Source organism: Dendropsophus ebraccatus, chromosome 2 (genome assembly GCF_027789765.1).
Source record: "Dendropsophus ebraccatus isolate aDenEbr1 chromosome 2, aDenEbr1.pat, whole genome shotgun sequence".
NCBI classification, from domain to species: Eukaryota; Metazoa; Chordata; class Amphibia; order Anura; family Hylidae; genus Dendropsophus; species Dendropsophus ebraccatus.
The window spans coordinates 30,968,083-30,995,611 of record NC_091455.1 but is presented as its reverse complement, the minus strand read 5'-3'; the positions used below and the strand labels follow the sequence as shown (position 1 = coordinate 30,995,611).

Here is a 27,529-nt window from a genome sequence, read left to right as displayed (position 1 = left end):
ATATTTATTTTGATGGACACTATGCAATACTCTGTTTCTCCAGCAGAGGCCGCCCAGAGTTAATTGCTGCGGTTAAAGACACAGCGACATGGCAGTCAGCTAGGATCCTCTCAAAGAGGCAGTGTCTCAATTTTTTTTTTTTTTTTTTAAGAAATCAAGCAGTTTTGATCACTGCCAGTTTTGCAAAATGCTCTGTATTTTTTTTAAAGTTTTCTATGTTTAAATCAATGTTATACATATGGCCACTAGATGTCTCCCTTGCTCGTTGAACAGAGAAATGACCAAATATTGTCAACAAAAGAGACCAAACACAGGAAGTCCCAGTACACAGAGCCGAGCTGTGTACTGTAGTACAGCAATAGGTGTTAGGTGTGGAACCCGATTTGTTGGGAAAGCTGGGGGTAGTGCTCGCCTCTGTGAGAACGCCACAGACATAGTAGGGGTAGTGTGGTGGTAAAGAATTATTGACAGAATAACACACATTACAAAGTTATACAACTTTGTAATGTATGTTATGTCTGTGAATGGCCCCCTTCCCCGTGTCCCACCACCCGTGTACCCGGAAGTGTGGTGCGCTATACATACCTGTCACGTGCCGACTCGTCTCCGATCTTCAGTCTGCGATGTCGTCTTCGGACGGCCGGGCCGAATCCCTCCGAGCCTCCTGAGTGCCGGACGCCCTCTTCAGCGTCATCGGCTGCTCAGCCGCGATTGGCTGAACATAACTGTGCTCAGCCAATCGCGGCTGAGCATCTGGGTGAGCCTATTATGTAAGTAACCCTATGACATGGGGCAATTATTGACCGAACAGGAACATAATGACCCTGCTAGGTCCAGTGATCAGCAGGCATAAGCTTGTTTAATGGCTGATTGCAGGTCTTGTCAGATTTAAACCTTGGAAATGAACATATGATTCCATTATGTGATTTCAGTAAAGGGCCACATGAACAATATCTGTGTGAGCAGATCTATAGCTTTTTGGGAAAAAATTCAGAACAACTTATCTCTGCTAATTCTTTAGAGTCAAGTGGGTGGTTCTAATCAGAGACTGACAGCTCTCTCTCTAAATGAATAGCCAGAGATGATAATAAGACCACCCACTGGACTCTCAAGTTCAGGATAAGCTGAAATGTAAGTGAATATCATCAAGAAGTTCTCACTAAGGGCACCATCTATAACCCATGGCAAATTGTGGTCTCCATTTTATTATATTCCCCATGTCTATTTATTACATGCTATCCCATTTGTTCAATGGGCAGCCTGCAGTATTATATTTCCCCTTCAAGGTAAATGTGTCCATCCTTCTCCTGTGGTGTCCATCAGTGATCACTACTGATGACTTATATATGAATATAGCAAATTGGTTGCCTGTAAGAGTTGAGCAGAACTCGAGCATGCTGGCATTTGAATTCCGGTGGCTGACAAGGTTGGATGCGGCCCTAGGGAATCCGGGAAAACATAGATACAAACTATGGCCTATGGCAATATCCATGTTTTCCAGGACTTCCTAGGGCCACATTCAACTTCGTCAGCCACCGGTATTCAAATGGGGAACGATTGGTCTCGATCATTTTTGAGTACCGCTCTACTCTATTGCCCATTTTTCATAAGCAGAAAAGTTTTGGTTGCCTACTATGGCACCTAGTTGCCACTTCCAGAGTCCAAGAAATTGGAATTCCGACTGGCATTAGGACTCAAACAACAGGATATGAAACTAAAGGTAATAATTTTATTAATCCCTGAGGATGAACTGAATAATGGATGCTTGTAGACATACTAGAGATTCTCTTTGACACCGCTATGATGAATGTCTCCACGGCCCAGCTATACGTGGCCTATTGTTCCAGAGATAGAAGCTTGTTTTCTTCCTTTGCTACAATGGCAGAGAAATGTATTGATCCGGTTAATTAATGTGATGTTAAATAATGGCTCATGCACTAGTACGTCTTGGCAAATCCCCTGTTCCGGTCACAGGTGTGTAACAGCACAGTTAAGGTTCTTTGAGTACATTTAGGCATTATGGCACAGCGGGGGGATGAGATGAATATTTCATCAGCTAGATTCAACTTCAGTTGCTGGAAACCAGTGCCTGCATATATAAATAATGAAGACATTGCGGGTGAAGTAGAGAAAGCACTAATGGGTTTTCTTTCTTGTGGGCAACGGCTTCATCACAAGTGGGAAAGTGCTAGGGAGCCGGCGACTACCAGAAGGGTGTCTTTAAGAAGCACATGTGGGATTTCCTGTGTTCTTCGAGTTTCTGGAGAAGACAAGATTGACTTTTATTTATTTATTTTTTTAATTTTATATGGTAAAAATTTTTATAGAGAAGTTTTTGTTTTGCCTTTTTTTGTTTTCGGATTTTACAAGTTACTTTTAGAGCAAGTTGCAAATACAGGATAACTTTTTGCACTTGAAAAAATGGAGGGGGCTAGAAGAAAATCCTGGGTTTCAGGTATATACATTATTATGAGTATTACTTACATATTCAGACAGCTTAGACGCTTCTCTTTTTTCAACCTTATAAATCTTGTATCTGTTTAACCTCTTATATCAGAGGTAGGGAACCTTGGCTCTCCAGCTGTTGCAAAACTACAACTCCCATCATGCTGAAGCTTTGGCTGTCCAGGCATGATGGGAGTTGTAGTTTTGCAACAGCTGGAGAGCCAGGGTTCCATACCCTTGTCTTATATCAATGTTCTCCAGCTGTTGCAAAACTGTATTATACTCCAGCATGCCCTGATACTGCCTGATAACAATATATCATGCTACTCTCTTGCACGAGATAAGTACCATGTAAACAAAGATCCGACGACGATATAGTTTTACAGGTTACTGCTTATAGTGTTTTGTTTTTTATATGGTCAGTTTGACAACTTGTAAAGATGATGTATGTGATGAATTCGTAAAGCAAATTGAAATTAGAATTTTGAATGGCACAAGTACATACATGTGTATAGGAATAGATAAATAGATAGATAGATAGATAGAAATCAAAAATATTCCACGGCACTAGAGATGAGGGAGGGTGCCTGCTCTTCACCGCCCGATTCACGGCGGACCAATATAAAATCCAAAAATATAGCGGCACAACCAATAGTGAATGAAGTGAGGTTTATTTGCTCATAAAAGGTACAGCTATACCTTTTATAGCTGTACCTTTTATGAGCAAATAAACCTCACTTCATTCACTATTGGTTGTGCCGCTATATTTTTGGATTTTAGATAGATAGATAGATAGATAGATAGATAGATAGATAGATAGGATATAGATAATAGATAGATAGATAGATAGATAGATAGATAGATAGATAGATAGATAGAATTAATAGAAGATAGGAAACATGGACCATGGCTGAAACAAATACAAAAGAACACATATAGCAATGTACTAACAGAATGGGGCACGGTGGTAAAACCATCACCAACTGTCCCTATGTCTTGGTAGGTGTTATCCTTTATCATGACCACTGTCCCAGAGTGATAGTCAGGTACTGATACATACATGTGCCTTCCTGTAGATACATACATGTGCCTTTCTGCATATATATAGATGTGCCTTCCTATATATACACATACACGTGCCTTCCTATATATACCTACACGTGTTTTCCTGTAAATGCATACTTGTGCCTTCCTGTAGATACATACATGTTTTTCCTATATATACACATACAGGTGTCTTCCTATATATACATGTGCATTCCCGTAGATATATACATGTGCCTTCCTATATACACATACATGTGCTTTCCTATATATACACATACAGGTGCCTTCCTATATACACATACATGTGCTTTCCTATATATACACATACATGTGCCTTCCTATGTATACATACATGTGCTTTCCTATATACATATACATGTGCTTTCTTATAAATACATACATGTGTCTTCCCGTAGATACATACATGTGCCTTCCTATAAATACATACATGTGCCTTCCTGTAGATACATACACGTGGCTTACTATATATAGATGTACCTTCCTGTAGATACATATAGGTGCCTTCCTGTCGATACATATATGTGCCTTCCGGTAGATACATACGTGTGCCTTCCTGTAGATACATACATGTGCCTTCCCATATTTTTACATATATGTGCCTTCCTGTCAATGCATACATGTGCCTTCCTATATATAGATGTACCTTCCTGTAGATACATACATGTGCCTTCCTATATATAAACATACATGTGCCTTCCTGAGGATACATACACGTGCCTTCCTGTAGATACATACATGTGCCTTCCTATATATAAACATACATGTGCCTTCCTGACGATACATACATATGCCTTCCTGTAGATACATACATGTGCCTTCCTATATTTTTACATATATGTGCCTTTCTGTCAATGCATACATGTGCCTTCCTATATATAGATGTACCTTCCTGTAGATACATACATGTGCCTTCCTATAAGCGACCGTCTTACTTAGCTGAATTGAGCGATTTATTATATTCGGGATATTGTGGCTGCTCAGTATCAGGCTTTAAGGCTGGTGATACTTTAGATGTGCAGCGGCACCGTGTCTAGATTTAGGTTAGTGATAACCGGTGACTTTCACTTAGCTTTGTACAAAATGTCAGAAGCCCTATTTAACGCTTCGAGTTCCTCCTGCAAATTTTATATGTAGCAAAAGGCACCAGACATCATCACTTCTGGGGGATGTGAACTTTTGCAAACAGTTTTAATTGCTTCAATAGATAGCAACACAGCAATAGTCTTGATTAAAAACAACCTACCGTTTTAGCTATACAGTTGCTATGCATACCTATGTGTCTCCATGGTAACAGACTACAGACCTATGTTTCTCTATGATAAAAGACGACAGACCTATGTGTCTCCATGATAACAGAGTACAGATCTATGTGTCTACATGGAAACAGACTACAGATCTTTGTACCTCCATGGTAACAGACTACATACTAATGTGTCTCCATGGTAACAGACTACAAGCACAGGTGGACAGATTTATCAGACTGTGTTTGTAAAATAAAATCTGAGCTGTGATTGGTTATTATGGGCAGTTTTGTTTGACAGATTGATGTCTTTGTGTTTCATGTATAGACGCAGGCTGGTACAAAAGAGAGTTCATACTGTTAACATTTACATTGGTCTTCATGCCTACATGGCACATATATACTCTCATTGGTAAGAGAGGTGATAACATGAAGAAAAGTTCTTGTATGCACCCTCTGCAATGTAAGGTGACTCCAGAATGATAAGTGTCACATGGTAGATCGGGTCCTGGTTACCGATTGAGCCCAGGAGCTTTAGGTTACACCTCTGGCACATCCCTATGTTTGTGTTTTCTTCCTATTGTTATCTATGAATCTTAATTTCTGGCGACTAAAACAGCCATACTGGCACAGCTCGTAAAGAGCATAGTAACATGTCCTCCCCTGGGCTAAGTATATGTACGGCAGAGACCTAAGAATCCACTTCTCTGGCTGATTTAGTTGTTTATAGGTTAAAATAATAATAATAGATAGGTTATAAATAGAGTTGAGCGTGACTTGAGCAGGCCCGAGTCCGTCCAAACCTGGAGGTCTAAGCATGTGAGCAACAGTGGCTGGAGAAGTTTGATGCAGCCCTAGGGAGTCCTGGCAAACGTAGATACAGCCATAAGTTATAGGCCATAGGTCTCCAAACTGCGGCCCTCCAGCTGTTGCTAAACTACATTTCCCATCATGCCTGGACAGCCAAATCCAAAGCTTTAGCTGTCCAGGCATGATGGGAGTTGTAGTTTCGCAACAGCTGGAGGGACGCAGTTTGGAGACCCATGCCATAGGCCATAGCCTGTATCCATGTTTTCCAGGCAGCCTTAGGGCTGCATCCACACATCTCTAGTTAAAATAACTTTCTCTTGACACATTGGCAGACTGTGCCACTTTCCTTGCAGTATTTGCTTTGACATAAAGCGGTTGAATCTCTTAACACATCTAGTTTAGTAAACAATTGTGTTTAATTCTGTGTGTTGCCGTTCCTCTGCTATTTCCCCTGGAAAGGTATAAATAAGTTGACAACTTGGGGTCAGAGTTCTTCTTGTCAGTAGGGTGTGTCCCTAGAATCAGTGTTGATCATATCAGGCTTGTAAAGGAATGGTAATGCCCACTTGTTAACTTAGGGCCCTATTCCACAGGACGATTATCGTTCGGATAATTGTTACCAATAAGGCTGTGTTTTTGCAATCCATTTTTTTCAGCCGTTTTTTGCAAAAAAACGGATGAAAAAAACGGATGCATTTGTGTGCATCCGTTTTGATCTGTTTTTCTATTGACTTCCATTGCGTTACTTATGATCGTTCTTGCGGTCGTCTTGTCATCGCTATTGCGTTCGTTGCTACTGCAAATAAAACCGAATGACGTCTTATTCCATGTGAAGGAGTTGCGAATGAGCAACGATAAAAATAGGTCCAGGTCTTATTAAGGGATCAACGAGTTCTCGTTTGTCAGTTAATCGTTAACTGCTATTCAACCAAACGATTATCGCTTAGTTCCGAACAATTTACCGATTATCCGAACAATAATCGTCCCGTGGAATAGGGCCCTTTAAAAGGAATCTGTCAGCTGCAATTCAGTTTCAAAACTGCTGACACTGTTAGATATCTGTTAGGTCAAGGAGACACATATTTCATTTCATATATCTGTGTCTGTGTTTCCAGAACATAGAAAAAAAACACTTTTAGGGCCCTATTCCACGGGACGATTATCGTTCAGATGATCGTTAAATCTTTCGGAACTAAGCGATAATCGTTCAGTTGAATAGCAGTTAACGATTAAACGATGAACGAGAAATCGTTGATTGCTTAATAAGACCTGGACCAATTTTTATTGTTGCTCGTTCGCAAATCGTTCGCATGGAATTAGCCGTCGTTTGGTAGCTCGCAGTAGCAACGAACACAATAGCGACGACAAGACAACCGCAAGAACGATCATAAGTAACGATCGTTGTTCCGTGTAATTGGGTGAACGATTTCAGGTCGTTCGCAATTGCGGTCGTTTGAGATCGTTTATCGTTACAATTATCCGAACAATAATCGTCCTGTGGAATAGGGCCCTTACTCTCTTGTGCAAGTAGTCAAGTACTCACAAGTACTCAAAAAGGTGTTCCCAAGCGCAGGTTGTAATGTCTCCTTGCTCCCCGTCCCATCCCTATCCCTGCCTGATTGACAGTCAACAAGCATTTTCTCATTCATTGCCTGATCGTTGGTTCTTTCACGTGAGTAAAAGGGTCTTCAATTCATCCATTTCCAGGAGGAATAACAGAGGAACAGTGCAACATAACGTTCTAAAATGTGAAGCCCCAGAGCTGTCGGCTTTTGAAGCCGTCGTTTAGTCGTGACTCTTACATGTAGGCCACGTGCAACGTCCATCAGATGTTGTCACATTGTTTGGATAAACTAGCGTATCAGCCATGGACGTCAGATCCCGAGACATTGACCTCACATTTGTTTCAATAAATATGTTCCTTTGAGTCATCCTTTGTTAGCACATGGCAATGCTGTTTATATGAATGGAAAATGCAATCTAGTATTTCAGCGATGTCGCATTTCCACGCGATACAACATATGTTCCCTTCTCAACACAGACTGTTTGCTCTCTTCTGAGAATTCATCCCGCTTCTAGGAATTGTGCAAGGCCAGATATATATTGTACGCTTCCTGTAAATAAACTTGTAACCATTGTCAATTTTTTTTCATTGAATATAACAACACCCCCCCCCCCCCCCCCACCCCCTCCATGGGTCATATAGAAAAAATGTCTATGGTAAAGGGTTAATAAGATAAATACTCGGCTGCCGGTGAGGTTCCCGCTGTAGTGAAGCCAAGTTCATCCTGGGTATTTTTATAGTGTTTGTGCCATTTTGTGGCGTATCACTGTGCACTGTTTATGGTACTATATAACATGTATATACTAAATATGGGATGGGCAGCAGATAATAAATATGCTATTGAAAAGTGCTACAAACAATTCCCAGCCAGGAGCCCTGGTTAAAGGGACACATTGGAGAGTCCTTTACCTTAATAAAGTTATATTATTTTGTAAAATAACTTCATTAAAATAAGGTATACTTTTTTTGCCTATAGATTGATTTCCAGTGAGTGACAGCTCTGGTGAGGGGTGACCCAGCGCTTCTTCTGGCACTTCTGGTGTTCATGTCAGGAACTGCAGGGCTATCCAAGCCCTGCAGTTCTCCATCCACTACTCACCACACCGCACTATTAATACAGAGCAGGGTCGCCCCTCCCCTTTTTACTAATATATATATATATATATCAGTCACTGTGTGCGTTAGCCTTTTCCCAGAGAGTGTTAAAGGGAACCAATCAGCGCAATCGGGCTGATATGGTTCCCTGAACCGCTGTATACAGCTCCTGCAGCAGCCGCGGCACGCGTGACAGGCAGCGTAGGGGAAGTAGTCATTAAAGCAATATCTTTTTCTTACAAATCAGCTGGTTTCAGAGAGGTTTCCTAAGGGAATTTGCTGCTGCTCTGGACAGTTCCTGACTTGGACAGAGGTGGCAGCAGAGAGCACTGTGTCAGATTGGAAAGAATACACCACTTCTTGCAGGGCATACAACAGCTGATAAGTACTGGAAAACTGGTTTTTAAATAGAAGTCAGTTACAAATCTATATGATAATATATTTCTGAAACCAGTTGATTTGAAAGAAAAAGTTTTTTGCCGGAGTACCTCTTTAAGCAAAGTCGGTAAAACCAGACATACATGCTGTCACCATGCAACAGTGCAGACGCTTTCCCACAATCCTCCCTTGCTTTTAACTACTGTGGATATTTAAAATGTAAAAATGTAAATTTAACCTTAGGATAACCCTTTAAATCCACAGGAAGTCATGGGAATCATTTCCCTGACATTTGAATGTGGCATATAAAAAAATTTCATATGGATTCTGTACAGAGATGCTCCTTAGATGATGAATATTATGATATATTATATTGATTAATACTACACATACTCCTCATGTGGGTTCAGTAAACAGTATGTACTGGAACGGATATATTGTAAAAGTTTGGAAATATAACACGTTCTCCACTAGATGGCAGTAAAAGGATAAAAACAATGGTGAAAGGAAACCTGGATGAGGATTGTATTTGTGTGATTGTCTCCTAGAACTGTAATTACATTATTATATAATAATTATCTGTTATTCGGAAACAAAGATTCTGTGCAATTGAAACGTCTCGTATAGACTCATAGGGAGCGATGGAGAATTCAGCTATATGTGAATGCACAGGCTTTAGGGTTATACTGTCTGTGTATCACTGTGTGCATGAGCTCTCCAGTACAGATCTCCAGCTGTTGCAGGATGACAAATCCCTACATGATGGGAGTTGTACTTTCCTGATATGTCAGTTCTTTGCAGCGCCGCAAGGGATCTTGGCTGGAGTGTATACTATGTGTATACGCTCAGCCGGGATCCCATACAAGACAAGGGAAAGTATATTTCCGTAAAAAGTACGTCCATTGTTGCAGATTTCAACAATGGGCGTATTTTTACGAAAATATACGTTGTGTGAACATAGCCTTACAGTGTTATTACCCTAGAAGCATTGATACAGGATACAGTCATAGCAGTATTTGGGCATCAGGGATGGCTTTAAAGCAGCATTGGGGAACCTCTGGCCCGCGGGCTGCATCTCGCCCTTGAGACCTACTGATGTGGCCCGCGGCTCCCCTGTGACGTGCGCCGCTCTGGTGGGGCAGGAGCCGGCATCCACAGCATCTTCCTGTGTCTGTGACGGCTGGCATACACAGGAGGATGCTGTGAGTGCCCTCCCCTTCCCCACCAGAGCGGCGCACGTCTTCCTTCTCCTGCGGGCTGCGCGTGATGACGTCATTTCATTGCGTGCCGCCTGCATGAGAAGACGGGCACAGACTAGGAGAGAGAGGACCTGGGCAGCGTGGGAGCGGAGGAAAGGTGAGTAGGATGTTTATTTTTTTTTATTTGGGACAGGCACTGGGCACCCTCAGTACAATGTAAGTTTTGTATTAATCAAGGCCGTTGTTGCAGATTGACAACGACGGCCATGATTAATGCAAAACTTATGTTGTATGAACATAGGCTAAGCCTGTGTGATTTCTGAATTTTATTAGCTCTATGCATGATGGGAATTGTAGTTTTGCAGCAGCTGTTCTGTTCTACAGGGTTCATGCTGAGTCTGACATAAAGCCTGGTAAATAAATACTACACTATTATCTATGACCATCCATAAAGTTATGGCAGCTGTCTCCGTGTTCTATTATGTACACTATGCTGCCTCCTGAATGTATTGCCCCCTCCCTTTAGTCATCATCAGCTGTTCACTGCTTAGATCAGGGCTGCTTTTGTGATATAATATATGCCTTGTTGTGATCCTCCTTCCGTTTTCCTTTCAGCTCACATAACACCTCGCAGAGCTAAAGCATCAATAATCCCCACATGCGGTCTATAGTACTGTACTGTACATTATCCCACTTTTCACAGTGCAGGACTGTCATTACTGTTCTCTCTGCTCCGTCATGTAAATATACAGTACATCAAGCTGTCAGCATTGCTGTGTGCACTGCGGCCTCTCCAGTAGTTTTTAGGATCCTGGTTAAGGGGGAGCTGAGGGTTAATGAAAAAGAATGAAACAGCACCACTCTTGGCTGAAAACTGCACTTTATTCAAAAACTCATATAGAAAGAGAGACCGGCACTACTCATTTAAAAAGCCAATCAGGGTTTACCAGATGTAACGGGGTGCTCACTCTATGTAGCCATAGACACTGTCCATAAATGCATAAATAGAAAGGAAAACTGGAGGGCACTCACCGTGAAAAATTCTTTTATTCTTATGCATGTAAAACAGACACGGACGCCGTGTAGTTGGCGGGGGCGCCCTGTGCAGGATGATTAGATGAGTGACAGCTGTTTCGCAACAAAGTGCTTCTACTGACTCTTTGTTGCGAAACAGCTGTCACTCATCTAATCATCCTGCACAGGGCGCCCCCGCCAGCTACACGGCGTCCGTGTCTGTTTTACACGCATAAGAATAAAAGAATTTTTCACGGTGAGTGCCCTCCAGTTTTCCTTTCTATTTATGCATTTCTGAAAACTGCACTGTCTGAACCTGGTGTTAAAGTGACTGTACCACCAGGCTGAAGCACTGGAGGCGGCCCGACCCACCCTTAGTGGGAAGAAACCCTAGACCAGGGGTCCTCAACTGGCGGACCGCGGTCCGAACCCGGACCGCGGAGGCCAGCTGTCCGGACCCCTGGTCAGACCTCCTAACCGCCCCGGATCCGGTCCGTCCCGCTCCCCACCGCACTGCCTCCCGCCCCATAGGCGTACTGTCCTTAGATGTCAGTACGCCTGTGGGGCTGGGGGCAGTGTCGGTCCGGCCCCCGGCTGATACGCGCTCTCTGGGGATGTCCCGGGGATTCCCCAGCAGAGCGCGCACCACAGACCTCAGTGTACGCTGCCGGCCTGTCCTTCTCGGAAGTGCAGGCCGGCGGCGTACGCTGAGGTCACTGATGCGCGCTCTGCTGGGGAATCCCCGGGACATCCCTACAGAGCGCGTATCAGCCGGGGGCCGGACTGACGGGTAGAGAAGAAGACAGCCGCAGCGGGGAACGAAGTGCTAGGTGAGTTGTTTTTGTTATTTTTTTTTTCTGTCTGGGGGACATCTACAAGGGGAGAGCGCACAGGTGGACTATATACTACAGGGGGGACCTCAAAGGGGTATATATACTACTGAGGGGGCTATATACTACTGGGGGGAGCGCACAGGGGGCTATATACTACAGGGGGGACCTCACAGGGGGCTATATACTACTGAGGGGGCTATGTACTACTGGGGGGAGCGCACAGGGGGTTATATACTACAGGGGGGACCTCACAGGGGCTATATACTACAGGGGGAAAGCACAAGGGGGGCTATATACTACTGGGGGGGACCTCACAGGGGGCTATATACTACTGGGGGGAGAGCACAGGGGCGCTATATACTACTGGGGGGAGCTCACAGGGGGCTATATACTACAGGGGGACAGCGCACGGGGGGGCTATATACTACAGGGGGAGCTCACAGGGGGCTATATACTACAGGGGGGAGCTCACAGGGGGGCTATATACTACTTGGGGGGAGCTCACGGGGGCTATATACTACTGGGGGGAGCTCACAGGGGGCTATATACTACTGGGGGACAGCGCACAGGGGGCTATATACTACAGGGGGCGAGCGCACAGGGGGGCTATATACTACTGGGGGGAGCTCACAGGGGGCTATATTCTACAGGGGGAGAGCGCGGGGAGGCTATATACTACTGGGGGGAGCTCACAGGGGGCTATATACTACAGGGGGAGAGCGCACAGGGGGGCTATATACTACTGGGGGAGCAACAGGGGGCTATATACTACTGAGGGAGAGCGCACAGGGGGGCTATACACTACTGGGGGAGCAACAGGGGGGCTATATACTACCAGGGCAGTCACCCCCTTTGTACCTAATATCAAAGGGCTGGTGAGAGAGAAAAAAATGCCAGTTTCCCGCTAATAAGCAGCAATTCTGTATATAAATAGTTGAACGTTTGTGACAAAGTAACAAAACACGTTTCCTACTGATGTTCAGCTCGGACCTTCACCTGACAATAGACCCCGGTAAGTGGACCTTCACTAAAAGTTGTTGAGTACCCCTGCCCTAGACCCTCCTTGACGTGACTCTATTAGAATCAATGGAACCCTATCATAGAGGGGCTAGGGTTTCCTCCCACTAAGGGCGGGTCGGCCGCCTCCAGTGCTTCAGCCTGGGCCTAGTGGTACAGTCACTTTAAGGGCATGGCACTTGCTAACTCCTTAATGATCAGATAAAATATTATACTTCTATGTATGAATATTCCCATGAAAACAAGATAGTATAAGACTTAGAGGCAGACCATGCATCTGCTATAGGGTCCAGGGACACAAGGAGCCCAGCCCTGGCTCCTCCCATCCTGATCAGTACATGGTGGTGAACTCCCTTATACAAAGGAACTGCATTGTTAGCAAGCAGAGAGGAAAACAATTGGCCATAACATGGGTCATATTAAGAGCATAGAGAGAATAGCAAACAGCAGAGCCTTCTTTTTCTACATAAAAGTAGATTTGGTGAGATATAAACCAATGGAAACAAAAAGTCGACTCACTTATTGCTGACAGTTCCCTCCCTTCTCCTTTGCAGACACTTTGATACATTCCCGTGTGTCTACATTGTTTCTCCCAACAACCACTAGATGGCATACTAAGCCTATAAATGCCAATAGAAGGCTTTCATTCCACTCTTTTACAATACCTGTTACTATTTATGCTACACGTAACAGAGCTCAGTTTGTCAGATATAACAAGGGTTACGTTTCTTACTTTCAATGTAATTGTGATTTTAGTCCTTAAAGCCTAACATGTTATCATGACGCCCACGCGTTGTCGATGGAACAGGCAAGTGACAAAATCAGTTCTTTGATATCTGTATATAGAGACTGTGATAAAGATGGGGTGGTGTGAACAGGGCATGGGTGAAAAGGTAGAAGTTCATTCATGTTCATTCATGGAGTAGTACTTGTACTACTCACATAGTATTGTACAGGGCTGCATGCAGTCATGGTAGGTTGGGGAGCCCCGGTACATGTTTTTCAATGGGGCCTAGGATTAAAAGGCTCATAAATTAGAATTATTAAAAAATGAATTCACCTTTAGGACCACTGCAATTAGTTTTGATTAAAAATATTTATAACATTTTCAGCAGCTTTTACACAATAATGTCTCCATGGTAACAGACTACAAACACAACCTGTGTAGTCTGATCCCGTAGTTGTTTTCCTTTACATCTGCCCTGACTTTTTCAGTAAATATGTTTTCTATAGTGTCTCTGCAACTATATTAAAGGGAACCTGTCACTATAAAAATGCTACCCAGAATATCAGCTTCATGTTATAGAGCAGGAAGAGCTGAGCGGATTGATCTATATGTTTATGGCAAAAGATTCAGTATAACTTAATATATTGATTGATTTCTCTGATGTTTCCATGCTAAAGAGTCCAGTCTATTGAGTGACACCGCCCACTGGACTCCTTATCACAGAATGAGCAAGGATTTCCATCACCAACCATTGGAATTCAGGCTGTATTTTTTATTTTTTAAATCATGTGCACCAATGGTTGTTTTTTCCATACAGTTCTATATAAAACATTAGAGAAAAAAAACGGTTGATTTTTTAAAAACTTTTTTTGTGCTTTTTCTTTTTTACATTTTACGGTATAGAATTTTGTAGTGATTTTACAGTGTGTTAGGCTGTAGATGCATCTTTCTGAATAGCTGAGCAGTCATGGGGAGGATCTGGCTTAGGAACGCCTTCCATGTGTATTCGATTCCGTAATGTTTCCTGCTCAGACTCCAGCAGTTTTGACTTGTATTGCCCTTCTCTCTATGGAGTCTCATCACACAATCCGCCTTGTGGAATGACGTCCATAGTGGACAGTAAGGGTGGCGGAGTGTTTCTCCAGCTTTTAGGAGTATTGCTAGCGCAGCACGGTGTTTGTCAGGATGGAATTAGTTGTATAAGAGATGCGCACAATGTAATAATAGCTGCATTTTCTCCAGTCCTGGCATAGGTAGACGCCCTTAGTGAATTAGTTTTAACTATTTTACTATGTATGTACGGGAAATGGAAAGTGTTGGAGGAGGCACTTACTACTTTTATATTCTTTTAGAAAAAACTAAAGGGATATTTAGATCAGTGGTAATGAGACCCCAATAATTGCTAAAATGAAGGGGTACCTTGATCTGCTGCGTATTGGGCCCCATCTCTGTGGAAAAAATATAGAGACACTTCTCAGGCACCAGGGCCCAGATACAACTTCAATCTCCTTGCCCCAAGTGATCAGTAAAATGGAGGCACAGAACCCCCTGTTCCTTAGTGTCTATGTGTACCTGCTTACCAAATACGCTAGAATACAGAAATGGATGGAAATATCGCTCAGCCAAGTGTCTTTGCCCCTTAATTTTAAGCCATCAGTGGTGGTCTCACCACCGGGACCTGTCTGATGTGTTATTATGACCTTTTAAAAGTTACCCTTTCAATCCTGTAATTGTGGTTTTACACGGAACGATTTATCGTTTGAATTTGCAAGATAATGATCGAATTCGAACGATAATTGTACGTGTAAACGCAGCGAACGGTCAAGTGTCGAGTGAGAAATCGTTCATTTTGAATTTCGAATTATCGCTTAGTGTAAAACCACCTGAGCTTCATTGGTGTCCTAATTGGATGCTAGAGCTGTCACTCAAAGCTGGGAGGAGGAACCAGAGAAGCGCTCAGTGCATAGAACTCTGTATACAGTACTGTGTCTACCTACTTGGATGCTACAAGACTTTCGTAGACTTACCCCTTCTCCCCATCCTCTTTATGGAAATGATAGCATTTTGGAGGGTTCAAAACTACTTACAGGTCCCCTTTATAGGAAAACTAACAACAGGCAATAGAATCTGGTTGCCCCTGCTGCACAAAATCCCTTAATTAACATATTTAATGGAACTTTAGCAGATTTTAACATTATTATAGAGATCACACTTGGGGAAGCTGCCTGTGTCAGCAGTGCTGCAGCCGCAGCACAGTGGAGCAGTGGAGCAGAGGGAGCAGAGATAGCTTTGCAGTTCTCCACACTGCCATTGGTGGAAGCAGAGGGGCCTTGTCCCTCCTTTCTGCTACTACAAAATGTAAAAAAAAGAAAGAAAGCACCTGACTATAAGACACACCCCTGGTTTAGACACCTAAAAACAGAAAATAAAATATTTAATGCTAATTAAACTTCTCTGCTGCATGTACAATTCGCACCCATCTCTGCATCATACACATTTAGCTCTGCTCTGCTACATAAACATATCCACAGAGACACATGTGCTACAAAATCAATATACAGCTACAGACCTCTGCTACATCACCGCTCACAAACATCTCTGCTACATACAGAAACACACACCTCTGCTACCTCACCATACACAAACAGCTCTTTTACATACGCACATACAGCTTTGTTACAGAAACATACCCACGGATACACACACCTCTGTTACATCACCATACGCAAACAGTTATAGTTATAGTTATTGAAGTAATACCAAACACACCCTGAGGACAGGTGTGCTTTTTTTTTTTTCAAGAGAAGAAAATGAGTGGACCATTGACCCACTAAATACATTAAAAAGTTTGAGACCTTTTCAATATACAATAATGAACTCCTCTTAGGGTATGTTAACACATTTGGGTTGTTAATGGCAATCATTGAATACATAGCCAGGAATGGATTTGGAAAGACTGCAATGAAAAACCTTGTGTGTATCAACACATCCAAAAAGGGAAATCTCATCAGGGGCCTGTGACCAATGCATGTTATCAGAGGCATGTGACCAATACATCTTATCAGAGGCATGTGACCAATGAATCTTATCAGAGGCATTCGTCCAATGCATCACATGTGAGACATGTGACCAATCCATCGTATTAGAGGCATGTGACTAATGCATCTTATCAGAAGCATGTGACCAACGCATCTTATCAGAAGCATTCGACCAATGCATCTTATTAGAGGCATGTGACCAATGCATCTGCCAGCTGATCTTGCTAGGGGGAACCTCAGGCAATCAGGAATCCATGTTGTATTCAGATACGCACAATCCAATCCTACTTTTTTCTGGCTTGTAGAGGACACAGAATCAGACCTGTCCAGCCGCTCCGACTACCTGATAACTAGCTCTGAGTGTTGCGCCGTTCTGTTCCCTGACCTCCATCATTGTTTACAAGCAGCGCCTATTATTCCCCTATTCGCTTTCCTTCGCTCGGATAGAATTGTTTGGATGTCTGATTGCCCTTTTATTTCATTTTTTTGGTAGAAATCTTTTATTTCCATGTAGACAACATAATTGTACATTTATCTATTATACGTCTTTACAGAAAGGCCTGAAAGCCGTTGACTGATTAATGCTCGGCGGAGACGCTGCATCCTTAATCTCGCTGACAGTCTTTGGCAGCTGTCATTGAATTTCGACTGAACAGAGGCTTTCTCATGCTTTTTTTTTCCTTTTTGTGAAAGTCTTGCAGGAAAAGATGTGCTTCATTGTAAAATTTGTAAAGTGCTTTCTAAACTAATTTACTGCTCTGAATGCTGCGTAGGAAGCACAGCAAAAATTGATGTCGATGTTTGTGTAGGAGGTTATATTGGTGATGTAAGCCACATGTCAAAAAATTACACTTGGACCCATTGTATCCAAGAGGCCTGCTGACGATGGGCAAGATTGGGCCTAGAAGAGGTGATGGATGGATGAGATGAGCATTTACTGCTGCCAGAATCCACTGGTAGCGGCTTATTCCTCCAAGAACAAAAGGACTGGGCAGTTGAAATCTAACGTGTCTGATCCTTCTCTCATAATAAATCATCTTCAGGGAAAATCCAACAATGGACATGAAAATGGAGGGTTTTGACAATTTTTTTTTAACATACATGGAAGCCTTTATTCCTTTCCATCTGCCCCTCTCTTATTGTTGGAAAGTAGAGAAGAAAGAAGGGGCAGATGAAAGGAATGCATCAATGCAGGATCAGACTACAGAGGGTCTCTATGTAGTCTGTAACCATGGAGACTCATAGCAGATTTTCTTCTGCCTGTTGCCAACCCCTCAAACATTTCACTATCATTAAATAGTGTAGGCCCCCTGGTCACACACTTTTTTACAGTTTCTTGACATGCGCTCTGCTACCACAATGTCAGGAACTGCCCCAAGCAGGAAAGCTTTTCTATAGGGATTTGCAACTGCTCTTGACAGTTCCTGACATTAACAGAGGTGGCAGCAATGAGCACTGTGTCAGACTGGAAAGAATACACCACTTTCTGCAGGACATACAGCAGCTGATAAGTACTATAGGACTGGAGATTTTTAAATAGAAGTAATTTACCAATCTATATAACCTTCTGACACCAGTTGATTTGAAAACATTTTTTTTCTTCCAGAAGACCCCTTTAACCCCTAGACGACCCAGGGCGTATAGTTACGCCATGGAAGTCTGTCCCCAGACGACCTAGGGCGTAACTGTACGCCCTGGGTGTTTCTCCCGCTATGAAGCAGCAGGTGGGGGCCGGCTGCAGTGAGCAGCCGGGACCTCACCGGTAATGACACGCTGCAGCGATCGTGCTGCCGCGTGTCATTAACTCCTTAAACGCCGTGATCGCGGCACGACCGCGGTGTTTAAGTGTAAGTGACAGGGGGAGTCCCCTGTCACTTACCTATCGGGACCCCCGCAGTGTGACTGCGGGGGTCCCGATCGGTAAAACGGGCCGCCGGAGGTCTCTCACCTGCCTCCGTGCGGTCCGATCGGCGATCTGCTACTCTCGCCTGCACAGACAGGCTCAATGAGCAGATCGCCGATAACACTGATCAATGCTATGCCTATGGCATAGCATTCATCAGAGTAGAAATCAAACTAATCTATGTAAAAGTCCCCCAAAGGGACTTCAAATGTGTAAAAAAAAAAAAGTTAAAAACACTAACACACTACCCCAAAACCCCTCCCCCAATAAAAGTTGAAATCACCCCCCTTTCCCATTATATAAATAAAACATATAAAAATAAATAAACAAATAAACATATAATATACCGGAGCGTGCGTAATTGTCCGATCTATTAAAATATAACAAGCGTCATTGCGAACGGTAAACGGCGTGCACGAAAAGAGGGAAAAAAGTGCGCGGATTACCGATTTTATGTTACATTATATATAAAAAATTTTTTATAAAAAGTGATCAAAACGTCCGATCTTCACAAATATGGTATTAATAAAAACTAGAGATCATGGCGGGAAAAATGACACCCCATACAGCCCCGTAGGTGAAAAAATAAAACCGTTATAAGCGTCACAATAGGCCCATTTTATTTATAATTAATTGCCAAAAAAAGGATTTCATTTAAAAAAAATATATAACATTAGAGAATCTCCGTAAACCTGCATATGGTTGTGTTCGGACTGACCTATAGAGTAATAGTATCATGTCGCTGTTACCATATAGTGCATTACGTAGACACAGGAACCCCCCAAACGTTACCGTATTGCATTCTTTTTTGCGATTTCACCAATTTATATCTTCATAAATAATATATTTGGAATTCCATCATACATGTTATGGTAAAATGAATGACGCCATTACAAAGTACAACTATTCCTGTAACAAATAAGCCCTTACATGGCTTGTAGATAAATAACTGAAAGTGCTAGAGCTCTTAGAAGGGGAGGACGGAAAAACGGAAACACTAAGATCAAAATTTGTGCGGTCCACTGGGTCATTTTGGGCCTGGTCCTCAAAGGGTTAATACCGCCATGATAGATATATACATAGTGGGGCATCAAAGCTGTTAGCAACATTTCTTATTTAATGTTAATGCATTGGAGTCATTAAAGGGGTTAATCAGAATTAGAAAAACATAGCTTATTTCTTGCAGAAACAGCGCCACAGCAGGTTGTATGAGGTATTGCATCTCATTTCCATTGAAGTGGATTGAGCTGAGCTGTAATACCACAACCCGAGGACAGGGGTGGTGCTGTTTTATTTAAATGGTTGCAATAGTACACACAATTCTGCAATATAGATACAGTAGACAGGTTACATTTTTTACTGTATTAAGCATAAAGCAAATACTTTTCACTTCATGTTATTTAAAGGGATTGGCCACTTTATAGTAAAATAGTTCAGTCTACAGTATTAGTAAGTGTACTCAATATATATATGACAGCAGCTCCCTGTGTACCTCATAGAGCTAAAATCAGACTCCCCTCCTCCAGGCTGGGCTGTCCTGCTCTGTGGTGTTTCTTTCCATAAGATGGCCGACATGGAGGAGCATGTGACCATGCCCCGCCCCCCCAGTGTCCACCACTGAGTCAGTATATTACTATGGAGGACACTGGGGGTGGAGTATAGTCACATGCTCTTCCATGTCAGCCATTTTATGGTCAGAAACAAAACAGAGCAGGACAGCCTGGAAGATGGAAGTCTGATTTTAGCTCTATGAGGTACTCAGGGAGTTGCTGTCACTATATACAGTGATTACACTTACTAATACTGTACACTGAGCTATGGTGGTGTTGTGTACACTATATATATAATATATATGTCCTTTATAATCTATACAAGCTGTAAAATTTCTCCATACATTGTACATGTATTAACGCCATATACATCCCATATAATACCACCGTATAGCGAGGGCCTGCATAAAATGAGAAGCTGTGTACTTGCTGGGTTGGTCACTTCTTTGGTTTCCTCTATGGCCTGTATATAGGCATTAAATGATCTGCATCTTCATCTCATCCATTGGCAGTTTCGTGAAGGATCGGAGCCAGGACGATGGACTGTTTATGCGTTTTATGGCGGTAATAATCGGCGCTGCTCTTACTCGCCCATTAAAAACGAAATATTTCAAAACTCATTGGCTCCTGATGTTCAATAATTAAGCATGGCTGTTAATTGTCTAGTATAGTGGTTTATTACCAGTAAAATAAAGATAAGTTATCCCGTATTAAAATGTTGTCCATTTTCTAATAAAGAATCTTGATGGAATGACAGAATGTGTAATCCGTGTCAGTAAATCAGTGTCATGTAGCCGCTCAGCTGTTACACTTCGTTTTAATGAAGGGAAGAAAAATAAAAAAAGATTTTTGTGGTCATTTTTTAACAACTTTTGTGAAATCTTACAGTAAATGTCCACCCATCAGCCCCATATTACATTCTCAGTCTAGTTGAGTAGAACATTTGTTCATTTATATTTTGGTTAAGAATCCTTTTGTTTACCTACTAGAAATAAATCATGCAATTGTGATTGACGCATATGATCTTTCTGCCTATGGCCCCTATTGAGCTTAATAAAAAAAAATCTGTATGCATCAAAACTCCTTAGCTCCACCTAGTGGCAGCTGCTGATAGGTCGAAGTGTGTAATTAAACTGTGAAATAAAGTAGAGGACTTGGCCATCAGATATACACAGCTCCAGACACACTAAACCTATTTCAAACACAGTGTTTCCGTGAAATCTAAGGCTGGTATTACACGGAGTGATTATCGTTCGAAAAATTGTTAAATCGTTCGGATTTGAACGATAATCGTTTCATGTAATAGCAGGCAACGATTAAACGACCAACAAGAAATCGTTGATCGTTTAATAGGATCTGGACCTATTTTTATCGTTTGATCGTTCGCACATTGTTCGGTGGAATAAGAATTCGCAGCTGAAATGTACGCAATACCGACGACTAAACGACCACAAGAACGATCATAAATAATGATCATCGATCCATGTAATTGGGCGAACGATTGTGGGTCGTTTGCCTTAGCGATCGTTTATCGCTAAACGTTAGTCGTCGAAAAAATTGCTTGGTGTAATAGTATCCTCATTCTGTCCTGTGTCCTGGGTCTTCTGCAGTCTCTGTTGGCCATCTGACATTTGGTCGCTATTATATGTGGTGTAAATTGCGTATATAGATAAGAAAAAGGCAAAAGAACAAAGCACAATGAATTAACAATGAAAATAGAATAGATAGATATTGAGATAGAAGATAGATAGATAGATAGATAGGAGATAGATAGATAGGAGATAGATAGATAGATAGATAGATAGATAGATAGATAGATAGATAGATAGATAGGAGATAGATAGATAGATAGATAGATAGATAGGATATAGATAGATAGATAGATAGATAGATAGATAGATAGATAGGAGATAGATAGATAGATAGATAGATAGATAGATAGATAGGAGATAGATAGATAGATAGATAGATAGATAGATAGATAGATAGGAGATAGATAGATAGATAGATAGGAGATAGATAGATAGATAGGAGATAGATAGATAGATAGATAGATAGATAGATAGATAGATAGATAGATAGATAGGAGATAGATAGATAGATAGATAGATAGGAGATAGATAGATAGGAGATAGATAGATAGATAGATAGGAGATAGATGGATAAATAGATAGATGATAGAAGATAGATAGAGATGATAGGAGATAGATAGATATAGGAGATAGATAGATAGATAATAGATAGATAGATAGATAGATAGATAGATAGATAGATAGATGATAGGAGATAGATGGATAAATAGATAGATGATAGAAGATAGATAGAGATGATAGGAGATAGATAGATATAGGAGATAGATAGATAGATGATAGGAGATAGATAGATAAATAGATAGATAGATAGATGATAGGAGAGATAGATAAATAGATAGATAGATAGATAGATAGATAGATAGATAGATAGATAGATGATAGATAGATAGATAGATGATAGGAGATAGATAGATGGATGATATATAGATAGGAGATAGATAATACATATAAGAGAGATATATAGAGATAGGTAGCTGGCAGCATAGTTGAGAATACACAGTTTATGGTGTTATGAGTATGTATGTGTATTATAGTCATAGATAGTTATAGCTATAGGAGCCTTGTACAGAATGCAGAGCGATGCCTCTCTCTGTATGGTGCGGAGTTCTCCCTATCATGTCCATTGTCCGTGTACTTGTGATTGTCTTCTCAGCACAGGAATCCGCTATAAATTTCCATGGTAACACAGGTTGGTGGTAATTGACGTCTCTTCTCATTGGTCCGCAGGTAATGTGGGTTTGTAATTTGTGCCGAAAACAACAAGAAATCCTCACAAAGTCAGGAGCCTGGTTCTACAACAGCGGGTCAAACACAGCACAGAAAGCCGGAGAGGAGGCTCAGACAGGGCTCCAGAACGAAGAAGCTCCTCAGGAGAAAAAGGCGAAACTACAAGAGCAGTCCCAATACCAGGGACCCTCAGGGGACTTACTCACACCAGCCTCAGAGAAGAGCCGATCACAGGGGATCGTAAGGCAAGACTCTATCAAGAATGGATCCGGAGTGAAGCACTCAGCTGCTGGTGATCTGCCATCAGACAGGTAAGGGGGTCTCTACCTACTCATCATCTGAGGGGGAAGTCTACAACTTATTGCTTATAGATTTTCTAGTCTTTGAGATCTATTGGTAATGTGCGGCTCAGTTATAGTTGGATTATATCATTCACTAGTTGTTGTTTTACTGTCATAGTTAGAGGACCTAATATCCAGTTCTAGAGCTAATTTTGATCAAATTGCCACCGCAAGTCAGATGGGTCTAACCGTAAGCATCGGATTCAGATGACTATGTCTGAATCAGTCATGATAGTCTGAGATGAGACTATCCCTTTAAGTATTACAGAATAGGCAAGGTTCCTACTTATACCGTCCTACTGTACAGGTAGAATGTAACTGTAGGGCCCCTATCCGAAACTATTTCATATCATAAGGCTGCTATAGAGTCCATGGAGAAAAGCCACCAAATGTTGGTGTTATTCCTCTTGGTCTCAAGAACCCATGAAGGACTCAAAGCAAGAGGAATTGGCTCAAAAATTACGGAAAGAGAATCGAGATGGAAACAAACGTAGATCCTTCTGTCCTGGAACCATAATGGAAAGCCCTGTTTGATCTGATGTGTCCCTGTCACTTTAAAAAAATTTTGACACCATAGAGAAATGTCAAAATTTTTTATTGTTTGGGATCTAGGTAGAAAAAAAACCCTGTATTTTACTAGACACAGCGCCACTCTTATCCACAGGCCTTGTCTGGTATTGCAAGTCACTTAATAAAATGGGTTACCAATTCCCTATAAAATCCAAAGCCATTCATAGACACATCCAGGTTGGCCGTATGAGTGACGGTATTTCTAGATACTTTCTTTTTTCATTGTCGCTGTCAGTCAGAACGCCCATTACCTGGTATGCTGATTGATGTATTTTTAACATTCATTATAATAGCTAAGGATCCCTGGTTAGTCCATAGCATTGAGCTGATCGTTTGACATTTGAAGCCTCAGTATGTGCCCAATAGCTAATTCATGTGTTGAGTCGGCATTACTAAATGTCAATATACGCGGTGCTGCGTAAACACACAGCAACATCATTACAGCGGGAAATTCTGGGTTTGCTGGATTTTAGCTTACTGTAACATATAAGGCGTGTAATGAGGTTGGGGGGAGCATGGAAGGCTTATTGTATACTTGGCCTGATCCCTGCCCTGTTATCCATTACTCCTGTGCGGAGAGGAGAAGACGTACAGTGCCCTTATATAAAGTGACTCCGAGGCAACGTGCCATCTCAATGCAATATCCCGAAAGATCATTGTAGACAAGGTCTCATTGTGCAATGTTAGCAATGTATACTGACATGATGATCATGGTGTTTCTGCTAGGAAGCCCCCCCCCTGTGCAGCATGGCTGATCAGAGGATGGCACCCCAATAAAAGAAGATTAGGAACATACATGTCATTGAAGTAGATCATGGAGCCTAGACTGGGTCACCTGTAACCCTTCATCATACAGATTCCACAAACAAGAAAATTAAAGGGATATTATAAAATATAAAACCTATCCCCAGGTTAAGCGGTAACTAGATGATTTTCAGACATATCAAAATGACACCAGCTCCATGTAATAGGGCTATCGGGTTACGTTAACACCAGATAAGTAGACTTTATTATAGGGAAACATTGGACTACCATCAGAAGGTTATACGTATATGTAAAGAGAAAAAAAAAAAAAGGCGCTGCATGTGCAGGTCAAAGCACACTTTGGAGGAACATGTATGTTTGTGCAAATGCACGCTCATCTGAGTGGGTCGGACACAATTAGGCATGACTCTAATATGCGCTCTGGATCAACGGGGGATGATGCCTACCACCTTCCGATTTTCCAGGGTGGATCCTTGGTGTCAATCACAGAAGCAGTATAGGGAAGAAGTTCCTACCTACATATACTGCAGAATATCCATGCCATGTCTATGGACTGGAATGGACTATGTCCGCATACCCTTCTGATGGTATTGACCACCCTTCTCATTGGATGGATTACCCTTCTGATAGGATGGACCACCCTTCTGATGGGATGGACCACCCCTCTGATGGTGTGAAACACACTCCTGATGGAGTGGACCACCCTTCTGATGGTATGGACTATCGCTCTGATGGTATTAAAGGGAACCAATCACCGGAAAAACTCATATAGAGCTTTTGAAATGTGCTGTTAGAGCACACAGCACACTTGCCACACGTGTTTCCATAGCCTCCGTGCCTTCCCCGTGTAAGCCGCAAAGTAACTTTATAAAACTGGCGCCCTGTATGCTAATTACCTGAGGTAGTCACCTGGGCGGTGTTCGGCTAGCAGGTAGTCACGGTCCCCTGGGCGTTCTTCCGCTGTAATCACGCCCCTCTGGGCGTGATTCAAATGGCCGAGTAGCTGTGACATTCTGATGCCGGACACCGCCGCACATGCGCAGTGCAGCTGCTTCCATTCCAGCGGCACTGCGCCTGTGCAGAATAGCCTCGAATAGCCTGTTAGCCGGAGTTCAAGGCTATTCTGCACAGGCGCAGTCCAACCGGAATGGAAGCGGCTGCACTGCGCATGTGCGGCGGCGTCCGGCATCAGTACGTAAGCGCGCCGACGTTGGGCACGGCGCGCTCCCGAGTGACGCCACAGCCACTCTGACATTTGAATCACGCCCAGAGGGGCATGATTACAGCGGGAGAACGCCCAGGGGACCGTGACTACCTGCTAGCCGAACACCGCCCAGATGACTACCTCAGGTAATTAGCATACAGGGCGCCAGTTTTATAAAGTTACTTTGCGGCTTACACGGGGAAGGCACGGAGGCTATGGAAACACGTGTGGCAAGTGTGCTGTGTGCTCTAACAGCACATTTCAAAAGCTCTATATGCTTTTTTCCAGTGATTGGTTCCCTTTAACCACCCTTTTGATAGTATGGACCACTCTTCTGATAGGATAGACCACCCTTCTGAGGGTATAGACTACCCTTTTCATGGTATGGACCACCCTTCTGAGGGTATAGACTACCCTTCTCATGGTATGGACCACCCTTCTGATGGTATAAACTACCCTTCTAATCGGATGGGCTGCATTGGACATGTTTCCCTGGAATGAAGGCTACCTAGCTAATGTGAACATAGCCTTAGGACCCTTTGACACAGGGTAAGTATCAGTACTCTGCAGTACACCACCATATACTGTTCTGTTTCCCTGGAATGTAGGCTACTTATCTGATGTGAATAAAGCCTTAAATCTGCAAACAAGATAGGTTCTGTGTCCTGGTTCTCCAACCTTACTCTATCAGTATACAGCCTGAGAAATTTACTAACTTCTTTGCCCCCTACTATAGAAGAGAAGTTAATAATAAAACCTTTGTAGCATAATGGGACCATCTTAGTGAGGAAACACAAGGCTCCCGCTCCTCTATCATTATGCCGCTACACAATACCACAGCCCAATGTTATTTCTGCGCAACGTTTGCTGCTAAATAGAATTTCCAGCTCTAGCGTCTTTATGGTTTCTGCTGATGGCGTCGGTCTGTTTGTCTTCTCGGCACATAATGACATTTTCACATGTTCCTTTCCTCCTCCACATGACAATGCTGAGATGTTCCAGAGAGCCGAGACTGAAAGACACGTCTGGCTATATTAAATAAATGCATGCCGCTATTCCTGCTGCATCATTGTGAGATGTCTATACACGGTCTTCATCAATGAATGGGAGTGCATTAGATAACCCCGGGGACGGAGGGGGATTTCATGCTATTTGCCTACATACAATTTCACTATAAACGTTACCTTTGTGTATAAGGCCATGCACCATAGATAACTTATAGCTTTCAGGATAGTAAGAGGACGCCATGTAGTGTTCTTGCACTGAGTCCTGGTATGTGACTGGTAGCGTGTGTTTACTTTTTACATTGGACTCATTTTCTGATATTTTTTCCGCCCATCATTGTCTCAGCAGCACATGTGTATCGGTAACACGTGTAAATGTCACCCAGCCATTGACTGCAGCTGGTGCTTGTATGTCAGCTAATCCGCACCTCACACAAAGGTCACTGTCATGAATTAATAACATGGCATAAAAACATACGTTTCCTTATGGCGCATCTCACTGTGGAATTGATTGAGCTCTGGGGTATAAAAGACTATGGACACAGTCTGCATTGACTCCATAGACAACCATAGTCAAGTCTTAATTATACATTACATACATGGACCAAAAAAAGGTTAAAACACAGAATAACAAAAACTTCACTGGTCAGTAAAGCATATGTAAAGTGCTATATGACCCATAAAAAGCCTATCAGTACTAAAGTACAATATATGAGTATGACAAGCAAAGCTCCTATACTAAGTATATACCAAGGTACTCAATAATCAAAAAACACAAAATGTAAAAGCTCTCCCCCCCTGTCTTCATTGTTGTCTTTGGAGAGGGGAGGGGTGGAGGGAGATGAGGCACCAAAACAGGACAACAAAGAGTTAATTTACAGCTACATCACCGGGCTATCTCCTCTGACGTCAGCACTGACCTCTATGACCTCTGAATACTGGCTT

General features: G+C 42.4%; 1 protein-coding gene across 39 annotated transcripts in view; it reads left to right on the top strand.

The window, feature by feature from the left end:
• RIMS2 (regulating synaptic membrane exocytosis 2) overlaps positions 1 to 27,529 on the top strand; it is a 424,384-nt gene that overhangs the window by 82,245 nt on the left and 314,610 nt on the right. For all 39 annotated transcript variants that reach the window (XM_069957250.1, XM_069957246.1, XM_069957251.1 and 36 more), the window contains one exon: positions 22,701 to 23,011. In XM_069957250.1, coding sequence (XP_069813351.1) covers positions 22,701 to 23,011 — 311 coding nt within the window. The remainder of the gene's footprint in view (positions 1 to 22,700; positions 23,012 to 27,529) is intronic.